This window comes from Myiozetetes cayanensis, unplaced genomic scaffold (assembly GCF_022539395.1).
Source record: "Myiozetetes cayanensis isolate MyiCay16 unplaced genomic scaffold, myiCay2020 scf33, whole genome shotgun sequence".
NCBI classification, from domain to species: domain Eukaryota; kingdom Metazoa; phylum Chordata; class Aves; order Passeriformes; family Tyrannidae; genus Myiozetetes; species Myiozetetes cayanensis.
In genome coordinates this window covers 1456145-1476499 of record NW_026087555.1, presented here as the reverse complement: position 1 = coordinate 1476499, position 20355 = coordinate 1456145, and the positions used below count along the sequence as shown (strand labels likewise).

At 36.5% G+C, this 20355-nt stretch overlaps 1 protein-coding gene across 1 annotated transcript in view; it reads right to left on the bottom strand.

Moving 5' to 3' along the window:
- IQCM (IQ motif containing M) overlaps nucleotides 1–20039 on the bottom strand; it is a 51112-nt gene extending 31073 nt beyond the window's left edge. The window contains 4 exon segments of the mRNA XM_050327255.1: nucleotides 6575–6659; nucleotides 8391–8467; nucleotides 9803–10037; nucleotides 19985–20039. Coding sequence (XP_050183212.1) covers nucleotides 6575–6659; nucleotides 8391–8467; nucleotides 9803–10037; nucleotides 19985–20039 — 452 coding nt within the window.
- Nucleotides 20040–20355: the final 316 nt, after the last annotated feature.

Here is a 20355-nt window from a genome sequence, read left to right as displayed (position 1 = left end):
TCTTGCAATGAGCAGGGACATGTTCAACTCGATCAGTTCGTTTAATGCCCTATCCAATTTGACCTTGAACATTGCCATGGATGGGGCATTCACCTCTCTGGGCAACATGTGCCAGTGTTTTACCACCCTCATTGTAAAAAAAAAAAATCTTCCTTATATCTAATCTAAATCAACCCTCTTACAGTTTAAAAGCATTACTCCTTGTCCTATCACAATAGGTCCTGTAAAAAATTTGTCCCCATCTTTCTCAAAGGTCTCCTTCAAATACTAAAAGGCTTCAATAAGAAATTTCCTTCTGGGCCTGTGACAGGACAAATTGCTGAGGGAGAAGATGAGAAATCTGAACAATCCCCTCTATTTCAGTGATCCTAAATGGTGTCATTAGAGAGAGGAGGGGAAAAAAAAAACCATCATAAGCTTCAGTCAAGAGATTACACCCCATAGATTTGAGAAAAGCCCTAATAATGAAAAATGCTGGCCCAAGGAAGATCCTTTCCCCCTGGTAATCACTCAGATGACCCCAGAAGCACACTGCTCTTTGTTCCACCTCTGGCCATAGCACAAGGTGGTAGGTAGCACAAGCCTGTTGTTCTTCCCGCTCATAACCTGCCACTGGATTCTCTGATAGAAGATGGGTGTAGAGAAGTTCCGTCATTTAAATTTAAAAATTCCCCGACTTTCTTTAAAGCAGATTTGACAACGCATCATTATTTGTACAATCTATTAGCATTAGGATAGCGCTCAGCAGCCCCAGGCACAGAACAAGACCCTCAGTGCCAGATTCTAACACGGTTGGAACAAAAAGCCAGTCCAAGATTTTACAGCTTAGGTGTAAGAGGAAGAGACAAGACAGGAGAATAAAAATAAGACAGCATCAGTCTGGATGACAGGCAGCAGTGTCAGCACACTACTAGTTCAACTGTGGTCAACTATTCTGTGGATGTTGTAGCAAAGGAGAATTTTAAGGAGAAAAATTTACTTTTCAGATAGTTGTATTGTTGTTCCAAAGTATATTTTTAGAATAATTCTAAATGTGATGTAAAATATGAAGTGACCTGCAAAAACTCTCTTCATCAACTTAGTAGACATTTGTTTTGTTTAGGTCTCAACTTTATAATCAAAACATCTTAACAATAAGCTTGGACTATTATTATTGTCAAAAAGAAATTATTTTTTAACCATGTTGACAACAAGGTTGGTGGCTGGCCTAGGGTACTTTGGGCTGGGTGGGTAATCCAAACAGCATTTTCTGTTTCTATTTGCCACCACCCAGCATAATGATCATACACTAAGAGCAAAATAACCAAGCAAATTAAGTTCCTAAACACAAATTTTACCTTTCTTTTAAAAAGGAAACAACAAAAAGAGAAACACAGGCTTTTGTTTGTGAGAAACACAGAGAAACACAGGCTTTTGTTTGTATGTATGTGGAAGGTTAGAACAAACACTGACTAGATAGCTTTTGGATTCAGCAGGGATCCTTGCATGCTTGTTGACAAACATTCCAGATGTTACGGGAATTCTTTAACCTTTTAAACTCATATTAATCTGTAATTCTTTAGGGAGAGAATCAGCAGTCAAGGAGAAGGATGTACTCTACATATTTTATTTCCTTTTGCTGCAGTTGATAGTGAATGACCCACAGCTCTAAAGACCCAAAGGAATCATTAGATATATTCGCATTTAGCCTTGATCCAGCAACCATTATGTAGGAAATGCAAAGCTTTACAATGGCTCTATTAAGACATTCTATTAATGCATCTATTCATTATCACTAGCTCTCTTGTAGAGTTCTCACACAGTGGAATTTAAATTTCTTGATGTTATATTTGGCTTAAATGGTCATCAGGATAACCTTGGTCTGCCCCAGGGCTCATTACTGCAGAGGTGTGGAGAACATTATTAAACAACAGTAGAAGGAAAGAAACTCCTGAGTATTGTGTTCTGCAAGATGCAGGAGAGCTATCACACCTTTGTTCCTACTGCAGTATTCACAGCTTCCTTGTCCTTTAAGATTTTGTTTAATGGAAAATAAACAGTTTTAGGAGGCAATTTCCCATCAGTGATGCAGGGAACATATTTTTCTTCAGAATGTGCAGGGTACTCAACACAGAGTAGTCCAGCTCTATAAGTAAGGCTTTTCTGGCATGACTGCCACAGAAATTGCTGTTAGGTGTTGTTTATTTAACAATTTATGCATAGTTACAAATGTCAACCACAGTAAGGAAGAATTGAGAGAGAAAATAACTGCACGATGCATTGGTGAAAGCTTCAGTCAGAGAGTGCCATTTTTGAGCTGAACCTCGAAAACCACAAGAGCTTTCCAAAACTCCCAGTAATGTGAATTTTGGAAACATGGAACAGCCCAGTGGAACTGAAAACTGGTGAAGATTCAGCATGAGTCAAGGTCTGAACCACGAGTTGTGACAAGGGCAGTGTGGGACTGCTGTAATATCCTCTGGTAGCTTCATGCAAAGACGCCTGTTCCGGGGACCTTCTGTGTCTCCCCTGTCTGTCTGCAGCTTGAAAGCAAATTGGCACTGACTTTAATGAGGATACACTGCTTCAACATGTCTCTTAGACTTCATTGTTTTGCACTCTCATTTGTTATTTCAAATCAAGCCGGAGCAGTCTGCAAACTAAAAGCTCCTATATAAACCTCACCTTCCACTAGTATACATGAAAATTTAAATATATGAAAAATCTGGACACTTCTGTGCTTAAATGAAGAGATGGTTTATTACCCCCCCTGCAACTGCAGAACAATCAACAAGAGGCATGGCTGATATAAATTAAGATGACTTACAGGAAATTATTCAAATTTCATATTCTTAGCCTAAACATTGAATATTTCATATAAATACGGGACTAGCTATCAAGATCACAAATACAAAGACGAAAATGTATGGATCTTATCAGAGGTAACTAAGAAGGTCCAGTTGCAGAGAAAATTATTACTGTGTTTATTTTACTTGAAAATACTCCAATTATCAGGATGCTGCAACTGTGAACAGTTCGCCTTAACAACATACAAACAGTATTAGCTCACAACTATTTACCTGATCCAGCGTCAACCAGCATTAATAGCAGTAATTTCAGTGACTGCAGAATACATTAAATAACAAGATAATATGGCTAGAGTCTTCAGCAAATATAGAAGCAAAATAACTGCAGTCCCAATACCTAACCTACATGCACCCATAGTTCCTCTGAACTCAACATAAATGTTTACCTGATTAGAACATGCAGTACTTTGAGTCAACTGGATTAAAAAAAGGTATATTTAAATGTAGGCTACAATGCTGCTTTCCAAAAAATATTTAAAGAAATATTTTTTGTAACAATTAGCTGTAATTTCAATGGCTACTTCAAAGCATATGGTCAAAATTGATCAGTTCATTAGCTTTATTTTTCCTATTTTATTCAAACAAAGTACAGCAGTGCTTCACTGAGGCTTCCTCCTGACTGCATAGTGCACGGCATTCTGATTTTCAATAGCAGAATGAAGTAGCAGTACAAATTGGTTTGAAATATGATGAAATAGCATCATTACTGCTGTATGAAATCTAAAAATCACTGCACTATGACCTTAATTTTAATTGGCTTTTTCACAAAGACCGCAGCTAAACCTCAGCACTGATAGAAAGCCATTCAATTATTTCTAGTCAGTTCCTAACTCCTCAGCAAGCAGAGTGTTATCCAGTAACACAGGCACCGATTTTTCCTCACACTGTGAAGAACAAGGTATGTACAGATACATCTGAAGAATCCTCTGTGTTTAAGTTCATTTGACCTAAAGGAAGCTCCCTTGGTTTCCCAGGAGTCAAGAAGCAGATTTCAAAAGGAAAACATAAACATGTTTATCTTTATAAGCCTCCATTCAGCACTCATGAGTGCACTCTAGGTACCACTGTCTTTTTAATTCCTGACAGTGTCATTACTACAGTCTTGTTTGGTCAGATTCTTCTATTAGCTTTGCTTATACAAATACAGAGACTCAAAACAGCATGTCTAGTAGACTCTCATTTATTCAACCTTTTTCTCCTATCTCACCTAATATTTCTAATGCAGATTTCACTGGTATTTTGTAACAGAGAGTCTCCTTTCCTATTTTGACAGTAAGATCTTTTTTATTTAATGCTGAATATTAGCATTTTGCTACATATATTCTACATATTTGCTACATATTTGCTACAATATTCTGATAATTTTACTATCTTCAGTGCCTAACTTTTACATTAAATAAGCAGGTTCTATAAAAATCAGATTTGTAGTTTTGAATGGTACTGATGTAATTAAAACTCACATGAAAGCACGTAAAATTAAAAGTCTTCAGGTTTTTCCTGCTTAAATTATTGTTAGCCAAAGACAGTACTCATTCATTACTGGAAATGGAAAAGCAACAGGACATTTAACAACTGGGCAGTTATTTACAGTCCCTGTTTTTTCAGTAATGTTTAAATTCAATTAAAAAACAAAACCAAAAACAAACCAAAACCACAAAACAAACAAAACAACAACAACAAAACAGTAGGAGTAAAGTGAGATGGAAAAATTTTCAAGTGATCTGAGTCTTTTTTTTTTGACCTGTGCTCAGACTAAATAGCCACATGGCCAGGGCCCCTGTTTTAACCTTCCATAGGTCAGTCACAGGGCCATGCAGGATGCAATGTTCACCCAAAAAAGTTCAGTGTAGCAACTGTCAGCAGATCTCTCCACCATTCTGCCTAGACACATAAACCTCCCCTTTCCCCTTATCTTTCTTGAACAGGCAGACTGATGCTATGGGGTGCTTTGCACTGGCACAGCAGATGATTTCATCAAATCAGTATTCAGCAATTCCAAACATTCAACCAGTTGCAGTGTCTCTCCCAAGCAATTTAGCAAGGTTTTACTCTGTTAATAACTCATCTTCAGAAATAGTGACATCTATATTATAATATTGAAAAAGAGAGAGCACTTTGCAGATAAGTGGAATTTATTCAAAATGCTTCCATGTTAGAAATCATTTTATGGGTGCCCTTTAGACACAGGCACATCTCCACGTTTTAGCAATTATTCATCATTTACATGTTAACAATTTAGGAGAGCCTTAAAATCAAAAGGCATAAGAAGCCTACACACTGCCTCAAATGGCCGAACAAGTCTTGATAGCACTTCACAGCTAAGAGACTCTAAATAAATTGAATAATGAGTTGGGAAGCATGAACCTTTCCTGAACGCAGGGAAAAGTAGCAATACTCTCCCAAATCTAGGATATAAGACAGAAATCTGTCTCCCAGTCACAAAATCTCCTGTTACCATAGTGATGGGGACTGAGCAAATGACTAAAAATACCTGGTCTTATTCACACTGTCTTAGGAATGTGACCTAAATGACATGTTATACATGATTTTCCATGAAAAACTGATTGCATTTACTGGAAGCCAACACTGAAAAGCAGATAATGTGCAAGCAGGGTGTATGGTCACACACTGAAAGAGACCACCTTCTCAAAGATGCAGCTTGGAAAGAAAGCTTTCTGGAAGAAGGCATGAAAAAAATTATGATAAAAAGAAACCACATGTAGGTCATCAACAAGTCAAAAGCATCAACTAGATATGGGTTTCTCTGACTAAATAAAGCTGGCCTTTAAAAGCAGTCCTTGGAACTGCTGATAAATAAATTTAACCATAACCTCCAAAGAAGTTCACTGTTCACAAGAATCTCCCAGTTGTGATAACTTTCAAACTTAGGACAACCCATGTTTAGACCAGCTTTGTTCACAGCACCTACATATGTCACTACAAACTAAAATTGAGCTATTAAAGTGTGCTAGAGGAGAAACTGCAAGTGGCATCTCCCAGCTCAACTTGTGAGGTTCCCAAAGAGGCTCTCTCTGTAAGTCACACAGGAGCTGCTGCTGCTGCTCTACACTAAGAGAGGATCATTGCAGGCTCTTCCACTGACTTCCCTGGGAAAAACAAAAGCCAGAAGGAAGATGAGACTCTAGATTTATTTAAAGGGCTTGATCGGTTACAATTTTATTTCTATTTTTAAACAGTAATGATCTCCCTCCAATTTATAGTTCAGGATACCTTAATTCTTGCCTCGTGATGTCTTTTTCTATTTACAGTCTTTAAAGAATGTTTTCATCTATTAACGTTTCTAAAAGTTCTCTGCACCGAGCTGTTCAACGATGTTGGAAGGTAAACACCACTGAATTTACCAAGGGGTTAATGTTTTGCCTGGAGACATCTGCAAGTGCAGACCTGCCACAAAATTGCTCTACATCTTCTTAAGTATATTTAAAAATAGTATGGAATTATAACCCAGTATTTTTAGACACAATGGAATTGTAGAAAAATGGACTTTATTTTATAATGATAAAATACTCCATTTTGGAAAAAGTTCATCAGCATCAGGTAAGTTTTTTCTGACTGTGCTTTTAAAAATAGCAGAATAGTAAAAAAAAGCAAACAAGCAAGAAGCCCAAATCCTGCAGAACTTGCAGCTGAAATTTTGTATCACTGTAAAGCAATTATAAGAAACCACTTACCTGAACAAACCTGCTGGAAGACACGCTGTATTCGACTATCCACACTACCTCAAAAATTCAGCAAGATCATTTCTCTCCATCTTTTTGTCAATGTCTCTCTGGGAAAACATTGTTTCATAAACTGAAAAAGAGAAGTTTTTTTCAGATATATCTTTACAACAAGGCATTTGGCACTGAAGGGTTTTTCCCTCAGAAAATTCCTTCAGAAAATATTTTTCCTTCAGAAAGAAGGAAATATTTCCTTCAGAAATATTATCTTCCTTTTTAGCAATATTTTCTTTAAAGCCAAGTTAGTATGCTTGACACACTTTGTATGGAAACATAGGCCTATGCAGAGGTGCAGTTTGCTGCTGACTTACTCTTGCATTGAAGGGAAAGGTCACGCATCATCCTTGCTGAATGAAAAGGAGAACGGCTACACTGAGAAACATCTCTTTCATAGAATCACAGAAATCAGTACATTTTTAACTCTTAGGTATGAAAACTGCCACTGAAGTCCAATTTGCATTATTGTGTTTAGATGAATGGTTGAAAATTCATACCTATTCTCTTTTTCTCAGCTTTTTCTCAAGAGGGAAGCTATTTTCTAGTGTACAAACTCAACTAATCTTAAACATATCCTGTGATGAGATGGCCACCATTTATTCTGGAAGAGGAATTTGAAGGGCAATGGATGAGACAAAAAGGAAATTTAGATTAAACTTTTCAGTCTACACTACTTTTTGTTTTCCTTAATATCTTCACATAATCCTTGGGGTGATAAGGACTGCACAAACAAAAACATCCAGAAGAATGAAGAGGGTAGTGAGTAGAGTATCTGGAGCTAAAGACAGGCAGTTTTGGTATTAGTCAATTATTTCCTCTTCTTTCAAAACTTCTCTGCTTATGTATCAGAAGAAGCAGCCCTTGTCTCTGTGCCTTCTTCATATTGTCATTTATGCTTCTCCTGACCCTTGCTGTTCAGTGACTTTCCTACCATACAGCTGAACAACAGCATCTATCTTCCCTACCACACTTGCTTGACTTTACAGTGAGCTATCAAACTGATGAGGAAACAGGGGAAACAAGTACAGGCATAAAAAGCAATCTGTGAATTAAATAGACAATACATGGATAGCTCAAAGAAAGTTGCAGAGAGATCTTTTTTAAAGAGGCTCTGTAGACACACAGGTTGTTATTTCATTATGGCAGATGTTAATTCATCTCATCAAATGCTATTCATTTTCCACCCAATCCTCCCAACATACAATGGCAATAATACTAGGACAAAAATCTTGGCTGGAATGATGAAAAGGATAAACTTTTAAGAAAATTGTGATGATACTCAGTTTTGCACTTTCTCACCTAATATGTCATTAGAACTCCTCCTTTCTGACAGTTTGTGACACTGCCCAACATTTCATGGCTAACAAAGTTACAGACTCAGACTAAGAACTACAACAAACGACATGATCACAAACAGCAGCTCACAAAAGATAAAATATTTAATGATAAAAGATATTTAAATAAGCTCATCTAGTTACTGATTTATTTATTTAATGTCTTTATTTACTTGTTATTTATTTTAAATAAAATTAAAATATTAATATTTTAAAATATTATTTAAATAAATTGCATTTATTTAAATAAACTCATCAAGTGACCAAGAGAATCTCTTTATTCAAGTTAAACCCTACAGTTCTATAGGGCTAGAATGACACCTAAGGAATGCAGTTGTGCATATGGAGGCATGAAATCATCCTTGCACCAAAAGGTACTTTAAAATAATTGTGTTGCAAACATAGAATATTAATTAAACAGAGTACTGAAATTAAAATAAAAGATAATTCTAATAAAAATTAGGATGACTCATATTTTTTCTTGTCTATCCATTCCTCTAATTCAAAATACTAAAGTGGTGGAGAAGGATCCAAAACACCAGCTCCACACCTAATGCAGGTTTCTTACAATAGCACCTTCCAGCTACTGGTAAGGATGGTCCATGACCTGTAGACTGTAATTACAGATATGTTTCACTTTCACTACTGAAAGTCATCTTTCACTACAAGTGAAGGGTGACTAAAGAAAACAGATGAGGTGGAAGTAAGAGGTGTGCATCGTACAAGAAAATCTTAAAAGAAAGCAAGAACAAATTCCATTCATGTAAACTCATGTAGACATATAAACACGTACATAAGAACAATTACTCCGTTGTACTGATAGTACATTTCATCCCAAGTTTCAGAAGTCGATCAGGAACCATATGAAATGCTATCTGCCCATAATCAGAGTCTTGGAGGAAATTTGGCAGGTTGAGAAAATCTGTGTTCAATATTCCTTTTTTTATTAAAAGTATGTTGTGGAAAGAAAATTATGTATATGTTTTCTACAGCCCAAAGTAGACATCACAAAAGTCTGGCTCACCTCATCCATCAATTATATCAACAGCAACATTTCCCTCTCCTCCAGTGTATAAAGCAAAATAATATTTTTAAAGGTTAATGATTACCCAATAATATGACCTGATTTTGATTACCCTATTTTAGGATTCTGGAAAACTAATAAAGTAGATTGTTTAATGGATTACTTAGTTCCTACTTGACCCCCTTCTTTGAATTAGGTACAAGTTTTCTTACAATGTACAGGAGGGTTACCCATCATCAGATGAATGATAACTGAAATTATGCAGCCTTCATAAATACTCAATCTTCAATGTGCAAAAGCTCGTTTAACTTGGTATAAACTTGGAGATAGAAGGCAAAAGTGCAAATTACAGCATGTAATTTCTCAGGAACTGGTATGTCATTCCTCAGGAACTGGCATTTCATTTAGCAATACTAGAGGATATACAAGAAAAACAGTAATTATCCTATAGAATACATGGTTGGTTTTGTTTTTTTTTAGCAATTGCAATTTAAAACAACGTGGGAGAAGAAAAGTGAAATAAACATTCTGTTAGTTACAGCCTGTTTCTCTACCTGAAAAACTGCAGGCCCCAGGACTAACAGTACAATATGCATGTACACCAAGAGTCTCTGAAGGCAGAGGGATTGAGTGTCACACAGGGCATTCTCTTCTAAAAACTGATTGAGATCAAGAGATGGACAGGGGTACCAGCACAGCACTCACTATCACAGAATTCTCCATAGCCTTGAGTATGCAAACAGCCGTGACAGCAAGACCAGCTCAGCATGGGGTTTGTTTATTAGCAAAATAAAAATAAACAAGAATTCTTATACTACTAAAATATAAGAACTGAATGGATTAAACAATCAAGATATTATCTTAATCTTTACTATCTTGAATGCCCTGTGTTCAAACCACCTTCTCATGTATCTTAGAATGCAAATGACAGCTTTAAGTACTTCTCCAAAGCTGGGATGCTTTCTACTATCTCGAGAAGCTTTGAAGACTTCCAGCTGAGTGGCATTTTTCTTCTGAGTTTGAAGGTCAAGGTGCTTGTCACTGGAAATTAACGTACAGCAGATTCGTTTTTCAGTTTGGTGGACAAATGGTTGAACTATAAATAAAAATTCTAGAAGACAAATTGTAATGTGCACCTAAAATAATTACAGAATCACATAGAATCCTTTTATTTACATGAATAGCTTGAAAAGATTGAAAAGGAACTGTTGGTCATTTACCATCTACAATTACAGAATTAGCATCCAGATCTGCTTGCCAACTGTTCTGCTGCAGCTGCGTAGATCTGCACAATGCCCATGGCTTTGTAAACTATAAAGATTAAGTTCTTTTCAAAACTGTTAACATTTTGAATTCCTACTCAACTGTACAGGTTTGTTGGTTTGGGGTTTTTTACAAAACAGGGAATAAAAAAAAGTCATATTTTTGTGTGCAAATACACTGTAATTTGAGTAAGACTAAAGAAATAAATTACCTGCCAGTTCTTACAATTTAACTGGTAATACAAGCTATAGCTGATAGACAGGGAAAGCTTTAAGTTTCTCTTCCATATGAATGCAAACTTTCATGGATTTTATTAATGTGTATTCATCAAAGTTGCCAGGAAATTTCAACACACACACACATAAAACCACATTTTACGAGACCAGAGAAATGTATTGAAACCAATCCTTTTCATAAGAACACAGCAGGAAATGCTGTATTGGAGATTTTCCTGTCAAAACAAGATAGTAGAAATACCAGAAAAGCCAAGATATTCAATATCCTGGACTAGACATGTATTTGCTGCAGTGAAATTACTAACAGTAATTTTAAAACCCTGAAAGCTCTCAATTTAATCTTGATACAGAGGAATAGAAAGGAACCCTCTGAAGTTTCATCTCTACAGTCCTCCCACGTGATGACCTGACTATGTCCCAACTGAAGAAATGATCAAAATGCATATGATAAATAATCAAAAATGTTAGATTTTGCATGTCAAGCAGTGTAACTGGCAGAAGCGTAAACCAAACCACAGCTGAGGATTTTTCATCAACCAGATTTAGAATTTTCTCTTCTCCTGAAGATACAATTGTGAAAAGAAATAGTCATTTTATAGTTAAGGTCATAAGTAGCTCTGTGTTGTAAAGCCATAATTTTGCTTAACACATCCACATTGTGCCAAGACTAAACCAATCTGTTTGAAATATCATTCAATAGAGAGAAAAATGACTTTTGATGCTTGGTCTTCATTAAGTAAGGTGCTAGTTGGATAAAATGCTTGAGAAACTGAGAGCTGAGTCTTTCTCAAAATACTGTTTTTTGCTAGTTTTTTTGTTTGTTTTTGAGGTTATACTATAATTAGGTTTTTAAAAATGAAATAACTTAGATGATGATTTTCAAAATGATTGGTTTCTGGTGTTTTATGGCATTTTCTCCATCTAGCCAAGAGCCTGCAGGATTTCTCATCAGACCATCTTCTTATAATTAAAAAATATCATTTGCACTTATTCATCACTCCACTCTATGCCACAAAGACAAATCTGTCCCATCAATCTTGATCTCTCTACTGGCTAAAAAATCTTCCAGGTATTTCATATAACCTCACAATATGGGACCACGATTTCAACATTCACTTATAATCTGATACACCTTTTTCACTGATCAAGGAACTAACACTCTACCAGCTTAATTCAGCTCCATATCAGCAGAGACTGTGCATTTACTATTTTCCCTGGATATTCTATCAGAGAAGAGAAACATTTTAATTTATTTCTAGGGTTTCAAGGAAATTGCAGTTCCATAGGTTGCACAGGGAATATCCTGACCAGGTACTCATCACCACAATTTTTCTAGACAAATCTAGTGAGTTCCAGATGATGTATCTAGTCTGAGACATTAGAATGTGCCAAGCATAAGGACATCCAAGGGATACATCTCTAGACTAATCAAACCCACTCTCTTCAAAGACCAAGGAACAACATTATATCAGATGGACAGGAAGGGAACTACCTACTGATTATCTGCATGGGTATATAGAGTATACACAGTATTCCTACAGATTATTTTTTTCCAAATTTTGAGAAAAAGTCTATAAAAGGTGGGAGGGCAGGTCCCATCATGTTATCTTACAAGAAGAAAAGTTTGAAACGTTTCCATAATTTTGTTTTCAGATTTATTTCAGATTCTATATAAAGTTTGACTTTTCAAACAAGATCCTCAAATCACTGTATAAGCCGAGGTAGAGGTAGATTATTTGAGGAAGGCAGGGCACTTGGATAGAAGGAGAGAAAGTCTTCCGAAAATCAACACATCTAATTTTTTTTTTTTTAATGAAAATGTATTTCAGAACACTTCTGATTTTGTAACCATTACATTCTTTTGTAGATCCATGATAAAAAAAAGTATGTGAAAGATATGGACAAGTGGCTGTTTGAAAGATCAAGTGTACAATCAACTCATCACTTAGGTACAGCAGCTGTCTGCACTACAGATGTCTTTGTAAAATCAAATTCATGATGCAGATCTGATGGGAATGCATTGAATGGCTCTTCCTACTGAATTATACATGGGACAATTTTTTTTTTATAATATCACAATTTAATTTCATGCAATTTACATATTCTGATTAATAGTGCTGTGCAAAGATATATTTAATATGCTCTGGCACTGCTGTATAAATAATGTCTTATATCAGTATTTTGTGCTGTTCTTAAAGATTAATTAATTTTATGGTTGTGTTCAGTTACACAGCTTTTTCTCTTATATGCCACAAAAATATATTCTAAAATGCCTCTCAATGTAATTTCTATCAGTTACACTATCTCTAATGATATCTTTTACAGGAAAACTTGTTGTTTTATTAGAAGAATATAGCTAAACAGAAAAAATGTTTTTTATTTAAAAAGTGTTTAGAATATACTAGAGCAGAACAAGTACAGAGCATGGTATTTGAAAAGGAGCTTCTATCATTTTATCTGCACTGATATATAACCCATCACTTACAAATTTCAGTTCAGATAATGCTACTAATTAGTTTTGGCTGATATTGGAGTATTTTGTATGCCCCATTTATAAAAGCTGTTTGCCCATCTGTTAATAGGTTGGAAGTGATTAAAGGACACTTATTTTGGCTGTTGCAAAGGCCAAATCATTTTAAAGCTGCAAATATGTGACAAAATCAGCTAAAGGTTTGCCAAGTTCAGGACCTGATTTTCTTAAAGCATTGTGGTGTCTGCTTCTTTTCCCTCCTGCCTAAAGTTTCTGTGAGTTTTCAGTATATAAAAGCAAAAATTCAACCTACTATGACAGGCCACACCTTTTATCTATTTGTTTAAACAGAGGTTTTAGTGAACTTTCAGTGTTTTTCAGATCTCTAGCTAAGTAGCATTTCTGCTGTTTGTCTATTGGCTTTGAAGCATTGCTTTCAAGAGCTTAACTAAAATGTGGCTTACAAGAGCACTCAGTATCACTATATTTTAATACCTGTGCCTTCTCTTCCTCTCTATCATTTCACCAGTGTGCATAAAAGAACAGGAAAATCAGAAATAAATCAATATGGGAAATATCAGAGGAAAAAGAAGACAAAAAAGAGGTTAAAGAATTTGGATGAAAAAGACAGTCATGGACAGTGAGCTGGGAATCAACAATAAATCAAAATCCTCAATATCGAGAGTTTATGTGGGACATTATTGGGGGATATTACAGACTTCAGTTTCATCTGGGGAAGAGTATTTCAGTCATAAGTTTAATGAAGATAAGAATTAGCCTTGTACAAAGAACTGTAATAACTCCTGTACACCATTTACACCCTATGTCCTACCTGAAGGTAAAGCTCACATTTAAATTATACTTTGTTTTTTACTACATATACATAACTTAATGCTTTACAGTATCAGGACAGAACCCAAGCTGATCTTTACTCCAGATGGAAAGTAGCAATGGAGTTTGAAAAGAGCATTCAAACAGATATTCTAACCCTGGTTTATCTGCAAACCCCTGAATATTTTTTTCTTGACTGGATTTGAACTGTAATACCAAAGGGAAAAGACCAATAACCAACCCTAGACTTATTAACTTCATCTGCAAATTCAATTTTATAAATGAGCAACATAAAGTGCTACCGACATACATTAAAGACATACCACCTGCTTTGAACTGCTTTAATGGAAAATCTGTCAAGCACTTTCTTTAATGATTATATGTCTTAAAAATTCAACAAATGAAAGGATTATCACTGAAATCATATTAATCTGCAAAGGATTAACAGCCTACTGTTGAAAGACTTCATGAACTGCAATAGGAGAGGATCTGAAATAAAAAATGCAAAGAGCTTTTCACATAAATAGTGCAGAAAGACTGTAGAGGCTGAAGCAGCAAGAGTGAAAATGGACTGAAATGAAGAATGGTGATGAGAATCAAACACATCAGCAATGAAAATAAAACAACATCATAGAAAACATGCTGTAACATCCTTACCACCTGTATACTCACTTTCTTTTTTAAATTTCTGTGGCCGGTTGCACTCTCCTTGTAATTTGTAATTTTAATTAGATTTAGGTAACGTTATTTGAAATGTCTCATTTAAAGAATGAAACAATTTTATTGAGCATTCTGAATTAATGAACACTGCGAATGAAGTCTAGACTTCCTATGGATACAGTCCTTTCAAGGGTTAGAAAGACCCCCCACAGGTTACAAAATGCTTTATCTTCAACAGTACACTGTTTAGCTTTCAGAATTCCAAGACACAAAAAGATTGTTTTATTTCTCTGTTATATCTTCCCTGCCTGTAGGACATTAATGAAATGGCCAGGCATTTCTTGTTATTTAATGGCCAACAGAGTTCATTTCATCAGACCTCATTCAGTAGTTATCCATATTCATGAAGACACTTAAGGATGTGTTTGATTTTAGCTTTAGTAGGATTTAAGGATATGTTAAAAGTTAGGCACATACTTAAAAAGCTATGCTGAATTTGGATGGAGGCAATCTCACGCTTACCTGAGCTAAAGTTAAAATTAAGCATATGCTTAAGTGTTTTGCTGAATACAGATGGAGTGCTGAACTGAAGCCCAGTGATTACTCATAAGTGTCAGTATGTTCTCAATCCAGAAATTATCACTTTACAAATAAAATCTGAAGATATGCATATACATAATCAATGTATGGCTGAGTAGAATTTTGATGACCAACTAATTACAATTCATGCAGACATAAATTAATAAGGTGATGAAACACTGCTTAAACTCAAAGATACATCCCAAATTATTCACTCAGGATGCACACAGAAGATAAAAAATGGGATAGTAAAACAAAATGGAGGCATAAAGACAAGTCATAAGGAAAGACATAGCAACAGCTTTTGCTTCCAGTTGAAGAGACCATTCTCAGCCCCAGTGGCCCCAGTTTAGTTGGTCTCAGGGCCTGATACTAAAATTTTCCTGATTTCCTAAAGCGACGCTGATGTTAATGGGAGGTTAAAATACACATTAAGCAAACAGATCTCCCTCATCACACAGAAGAAGCCAGAATCGCCTTTCTGAGATCTGGCAACTCAATGACATTGAGAATCTATGGATTCTACTTCAAAATAATGTAAATGTATGACTAAAAGCTATTTATGCTTTCTAATTTCTTTGTTAGTTTTCAATATTAATTTCTGAAAGAAAAATACTGAAAAATCATTTTGAAAATAATTACATCAGTTTCAACTGCACCTCACATTCCTCCTTTCTGACTTAGCACCTGATGGAGTGCTTTTCATTGGCTTGGAAATCTACTGTAATCTGGAAAGACAGAAGAAAGACCTACTGAGTTAAATACATAAAACCTAAGCTCATAACTGCCATATATTTCAATTCATATATACTTTTAAAATATTCCTAATTTACACAAGACTAAGACCTTTACTGAGGAAGACTAAAAAATTCAGAGAAATAAATCCAACCTAATCAGTAACTGCAAATGCTAGGGATGAACCTAGCAATATTTAAGGCTCGATATACAGGTTCAAAAAGGGAAAATATTGCTTTCCACTTTCCATCTCCTCAATGACTACTCACTGTCCTGCAACAAAATAATTCTAACAGTGTTTTCATTTAATGAATTACAAAAACACAGAACTCGCAAACATTTGCTATAATTTTATAGATTAGGGTGTTTGGCTTCTGCTATGATGTATTTTTGATCTACCTACCTCTTAAAAAGGATAAATCATCTGTAAAAAGAAAAAGACTGGGAGGAAAAAAAAAACAACCTAGAATATAGTTGAAGTGTGTCCTTGGCATTTTAGTTTCTGTGTTCCTGAAATACAGTGATAAACAAAGCACATTTAAGAATGGATATCTGATATCACATCAAAGTACCACTGATCCCAATCTGCTCTTCCTAACAATGGACAGCAAAGAAGTATGGGCAGCCATAAGAAACATGGCACTTTCAAGGGTGATTTGTCTCCCTTATACATTTCAGATTATCAGCAGTTTAGTGACTGAGCTATAGGCAACATCCACACCCTTATTTTTGATAGCCACTGAACAACCAATAAGAGACCAAATTGCCTAACCTCTTTCAGATTCCTTTTCTATTTCCTTTCCTTTGCAACACCTGTGGCTGCCAGATCCACAACTCAATTATGCATTAAGTTAAAAAGATCTTTCTACTTCTGCTCTAAATTTGCTACCTGATGATTTCAACAGAGCCTTCCAGTTCTTGAGCAGAAAAACAATATATATTACTCCTTCTTAGCCTTTCCCCTCCTTTCAAGATTTTGTTCCTGATTAATTACCTCTGTTGCCTAGATTCCACAATACTGAATCAATGGATGGCAAAATGGTATATGATATCCATTATAATTAAATGTTTTCCCACCTGATGATTCCCAGATTATTTAGTCTGGTTTATGACAGAAACTATCCCAACACTTCTGGCAATCCTATACACTACCTTCTGGATTTCTTTTCTTTTCAAGACACTATGACTGTCACATGGTATTAAGACATGGGTGTACTTTGAGTGTAGTAAGGACTCTATCCTAATCAAGAGACAGCTACTTTGATATTCTTAGTAAATTCCAATTAGGTTATCAGCACTACAGCTGGTCTCAGGAGTCTCCCTATCAGTTAAGGACCTGACATATTCAATTGCCTGAAGGAAAGACTGCCTGCCTGACAGGTGATTTGCTCCTATCCATTTCATGAAAAAGTGAGTCCTAATGGTTGCTTGCTTCCACATATTTTTTGATACCTCATGCTTCAAATCCTGCTCCCTAATCTCATTTATTCAAATCAGAGTTTCAGATTCAGCTGTACTCTCTCCTTGCCTCTTATCTACCACATTAGACCCGACTAAGTCCTCTGTGGACTTCCAGATACTTAGCCCAGTTCCCATGCACAGATTCTTCTTGTGACCTGATGCACTTGGCTTCTGTCACTAACTTCTGACTGCAGCCTCTCCTCACACTGCTACCTGCCTCCAGGTACACACACAGTGATGTTTTCTGTTCAGCCCTAAGTTCTTTTCATTTCCATACCCAGCCTCTTACTGTGTTCTCTACTCCTTTTAGCAATTTCATACAAATGAACACAATGATTCCAAGTTCCTGCCTGTGTGAAAATGCCAAATTCAGAGCTCATTGTATGTGTGTAGGGTGATTCTCTCCATCAAACATTTTCTAATGTTAGACTAATGTAGGCAATGCATTAAGTACAACGTAACCACTCTTTCAAGCATTCTATTTAGCAAGTTTACTCACTAAGCCTGAATTCTAGATGCTGATTATCATTTTTTAATCAAAGAATAACTTTTTTAAAGGCTGCAAGTCAGTGCCCTGACTTGTATTGCAGATTTCCAGCAGTGAGGTGTGAGTTACTCAACTGTTAAAAAAACTCATTCTTCTACAAAGCTGAAAATGCAATTCATGCAATTGCTATTGCAAATAGAAGACCTGGCTCTCCACAATCTTGTATATTTCAGGATCATCAACCACAAGTGCAATTAACTGTTATCTGGTGGGAGAGCTAAAATGTATGCAGATGCTCAGGATTAGTCCTATTTAGTATCCCTCGCTTTATAGGTGTATAGTTCTTCGGTCATTTATTTAATAAGTGCTGTGTCACCACTGCGTAGTCTTGTCTGGGTTTGGTTGGCTTTTATACTACAGCTATGCTTTGGTCTTTGCTTCTGGTTGTAATCTAGGGATTTGGGTCCTGAAATTGCTCCTCCCAGAAACAGAGTGGTTAAAGCCTGTAATTTTATCGGCCCCATACATTCTATTTGGAAACCCTGTTAGCCACGTAAGGTACATGCTGAAAGGCAATGTACATTTTAGTTCATGTGCTCTAAAGCCAAGACACTGCCTAATAAAGTCACCAACTATAATTTGATATGAAGATGAAATTAGGCTTCTTGAGCAACTGAGATGTGCCTACTTATTTTAATGCAGTCTGGATGTTAACAACAGCTATCTGAGAAAAACAAAACAAAACAAAACAAAAAACAAACGAGAAAAAAGTGGACATAAAGGTGCAGTAGGCATACAATCTGCATAAAGCTTTAAGAGACCCTCTCCAAAAATTATTTTCTGGGCAAGATCCAACAGTAAGGGACTTTTGCACAGCTCTGAGTTTAAATGTATGAATTCAGGGCAAGGTAGACACATGAATTAACTTAGAGAGTTATTCAGTATCTTGGTAATTCACATGAAATTTCCCAGTTGCTACAAAGATATTGTTGAGGCACTCATAGATCCTTCAGCTGTGCATATCAGTGATTCTCACTATGAGCTGAGAATAGAAACTAAAATCCTACTCTGCGAGTGATCAGCATTTGCCATGACCAGATCCCAGAATATCTTTGATATTCTTCAAAAACGTACAAGTATTGTTCATTTCAAAAATGAACATTTTGAGAAGATAAACCTTTGATCAGGGTATTGCCACCCATAAGACTTCATAATAATGGCCAGCCTTCGCGAGCGAAGATCCGGGGAAGGTCTTTCCACCTTCCAGCCTGCGCATTGGATTTTTTAGGTGAGACACAGTGTGCGCGGAACTGAGCCCACCCTTTAATCCTAAGGTTCATCTGCCGGGGCCAAGCGAGCTTGGACGGTGGCAGCGAGGTCCTTAGGACGTAGGTGGGTTGCCTTTAAGGGCTAACGAGCCCCACCTGCCCGGGAGTGGCCCTGACCGGGAATCGAACCCGGGTCTCCGCGGTGATAGCGCGGCGCCTTTACCACTAGACCACCAGGGGCTCCAAATATAAGACTTCATACAGCTTAGTAAAGCTATTTTTCACCATACTTTCTTAAGCATTAAGTATACTTTCTTAAGTAATTGTACCTTACTTTCTTAAACTAAGTTGACCACGTAGCTTGAAGTATGTTCCCTTTTAAAAATGAGGAAAATCATACCATCAACCTCTGAAAAGTGGGACTTGAGAAATACACGCAAAGGTTCTTTACAGATTGCACTCACCAGGCTATTTGATACTCTGCTGTAACAAAGGAGTCAAATGGCTTTATCTTCTCAGAATCTTCCATATAAAACAGTGCAGTGAAGCATGTGTTTAATTTGGAATGAGCTGTTCCTGCTTCACACTATGATAAGCCACCTGCCAATTGAGTTCAGTCTCCTGCCTCCTGCTTGCAAAAGGAATTTAATTGGCTGTTGCAGCAATCTGTACTCTGATGAGGTTGTTGAGAGATGGAGAAAAAAAAAAGCAACAAACCCATCTAGCTGAAGACCTGATACATATATTTCTCCCACAATCCTCTATTTTTGCTGGTCCATCACCATCCAGTGTGTAGTTACCCTTCGAACAGCCATTCCTACCTCTAGATTTCCAGTTTTTACCTAGGGCCATCCAAAAGTTCACTATGCTTTTCCTTTGCTTCCCAAACTATCTTTCAAGTCTCCAGTATGTGATCCAATAGGTTGGATATGCTTTCATGTGAGGCTACCTCCCCTCCATGAATTCAGAGCTTAATTCTGCCTGAGACAAGGGTGGCCCACAATAAAGACCTTGCTTCCACTTCACAAGCCACCTGTTATCTTCTTCACCAACCTGCCAACTCCTCTACTGTTTCCCAGTCCTGCTGCTCGCCAGCCCACTGCGCCATCTGCACAGCAGGAATTCAGAGATAAACTTACAAAGTGTTAGAAGTCTCAGCTTTGTCTCAGAGCCGGTGCTGCTTTGTGAGCAGAATAATTATTCTGGAGTAAAAGTAACTTTCATTTAAGAATAATGTCTGCGTGGAAATCTACTCCAGAATCAGGGGTAGCAAAGTAATTTATTCCATTCCACCTCTGTTAGTCTGCTTCCTCTTTCGTACAGGGCCCAAGATCTATTTGTGACTACCTTAAATTTTCTTACTAAGACAGGATATTAACGGATATAATAATTACATTAATGTACTGAAAGAATGGAAAATTACT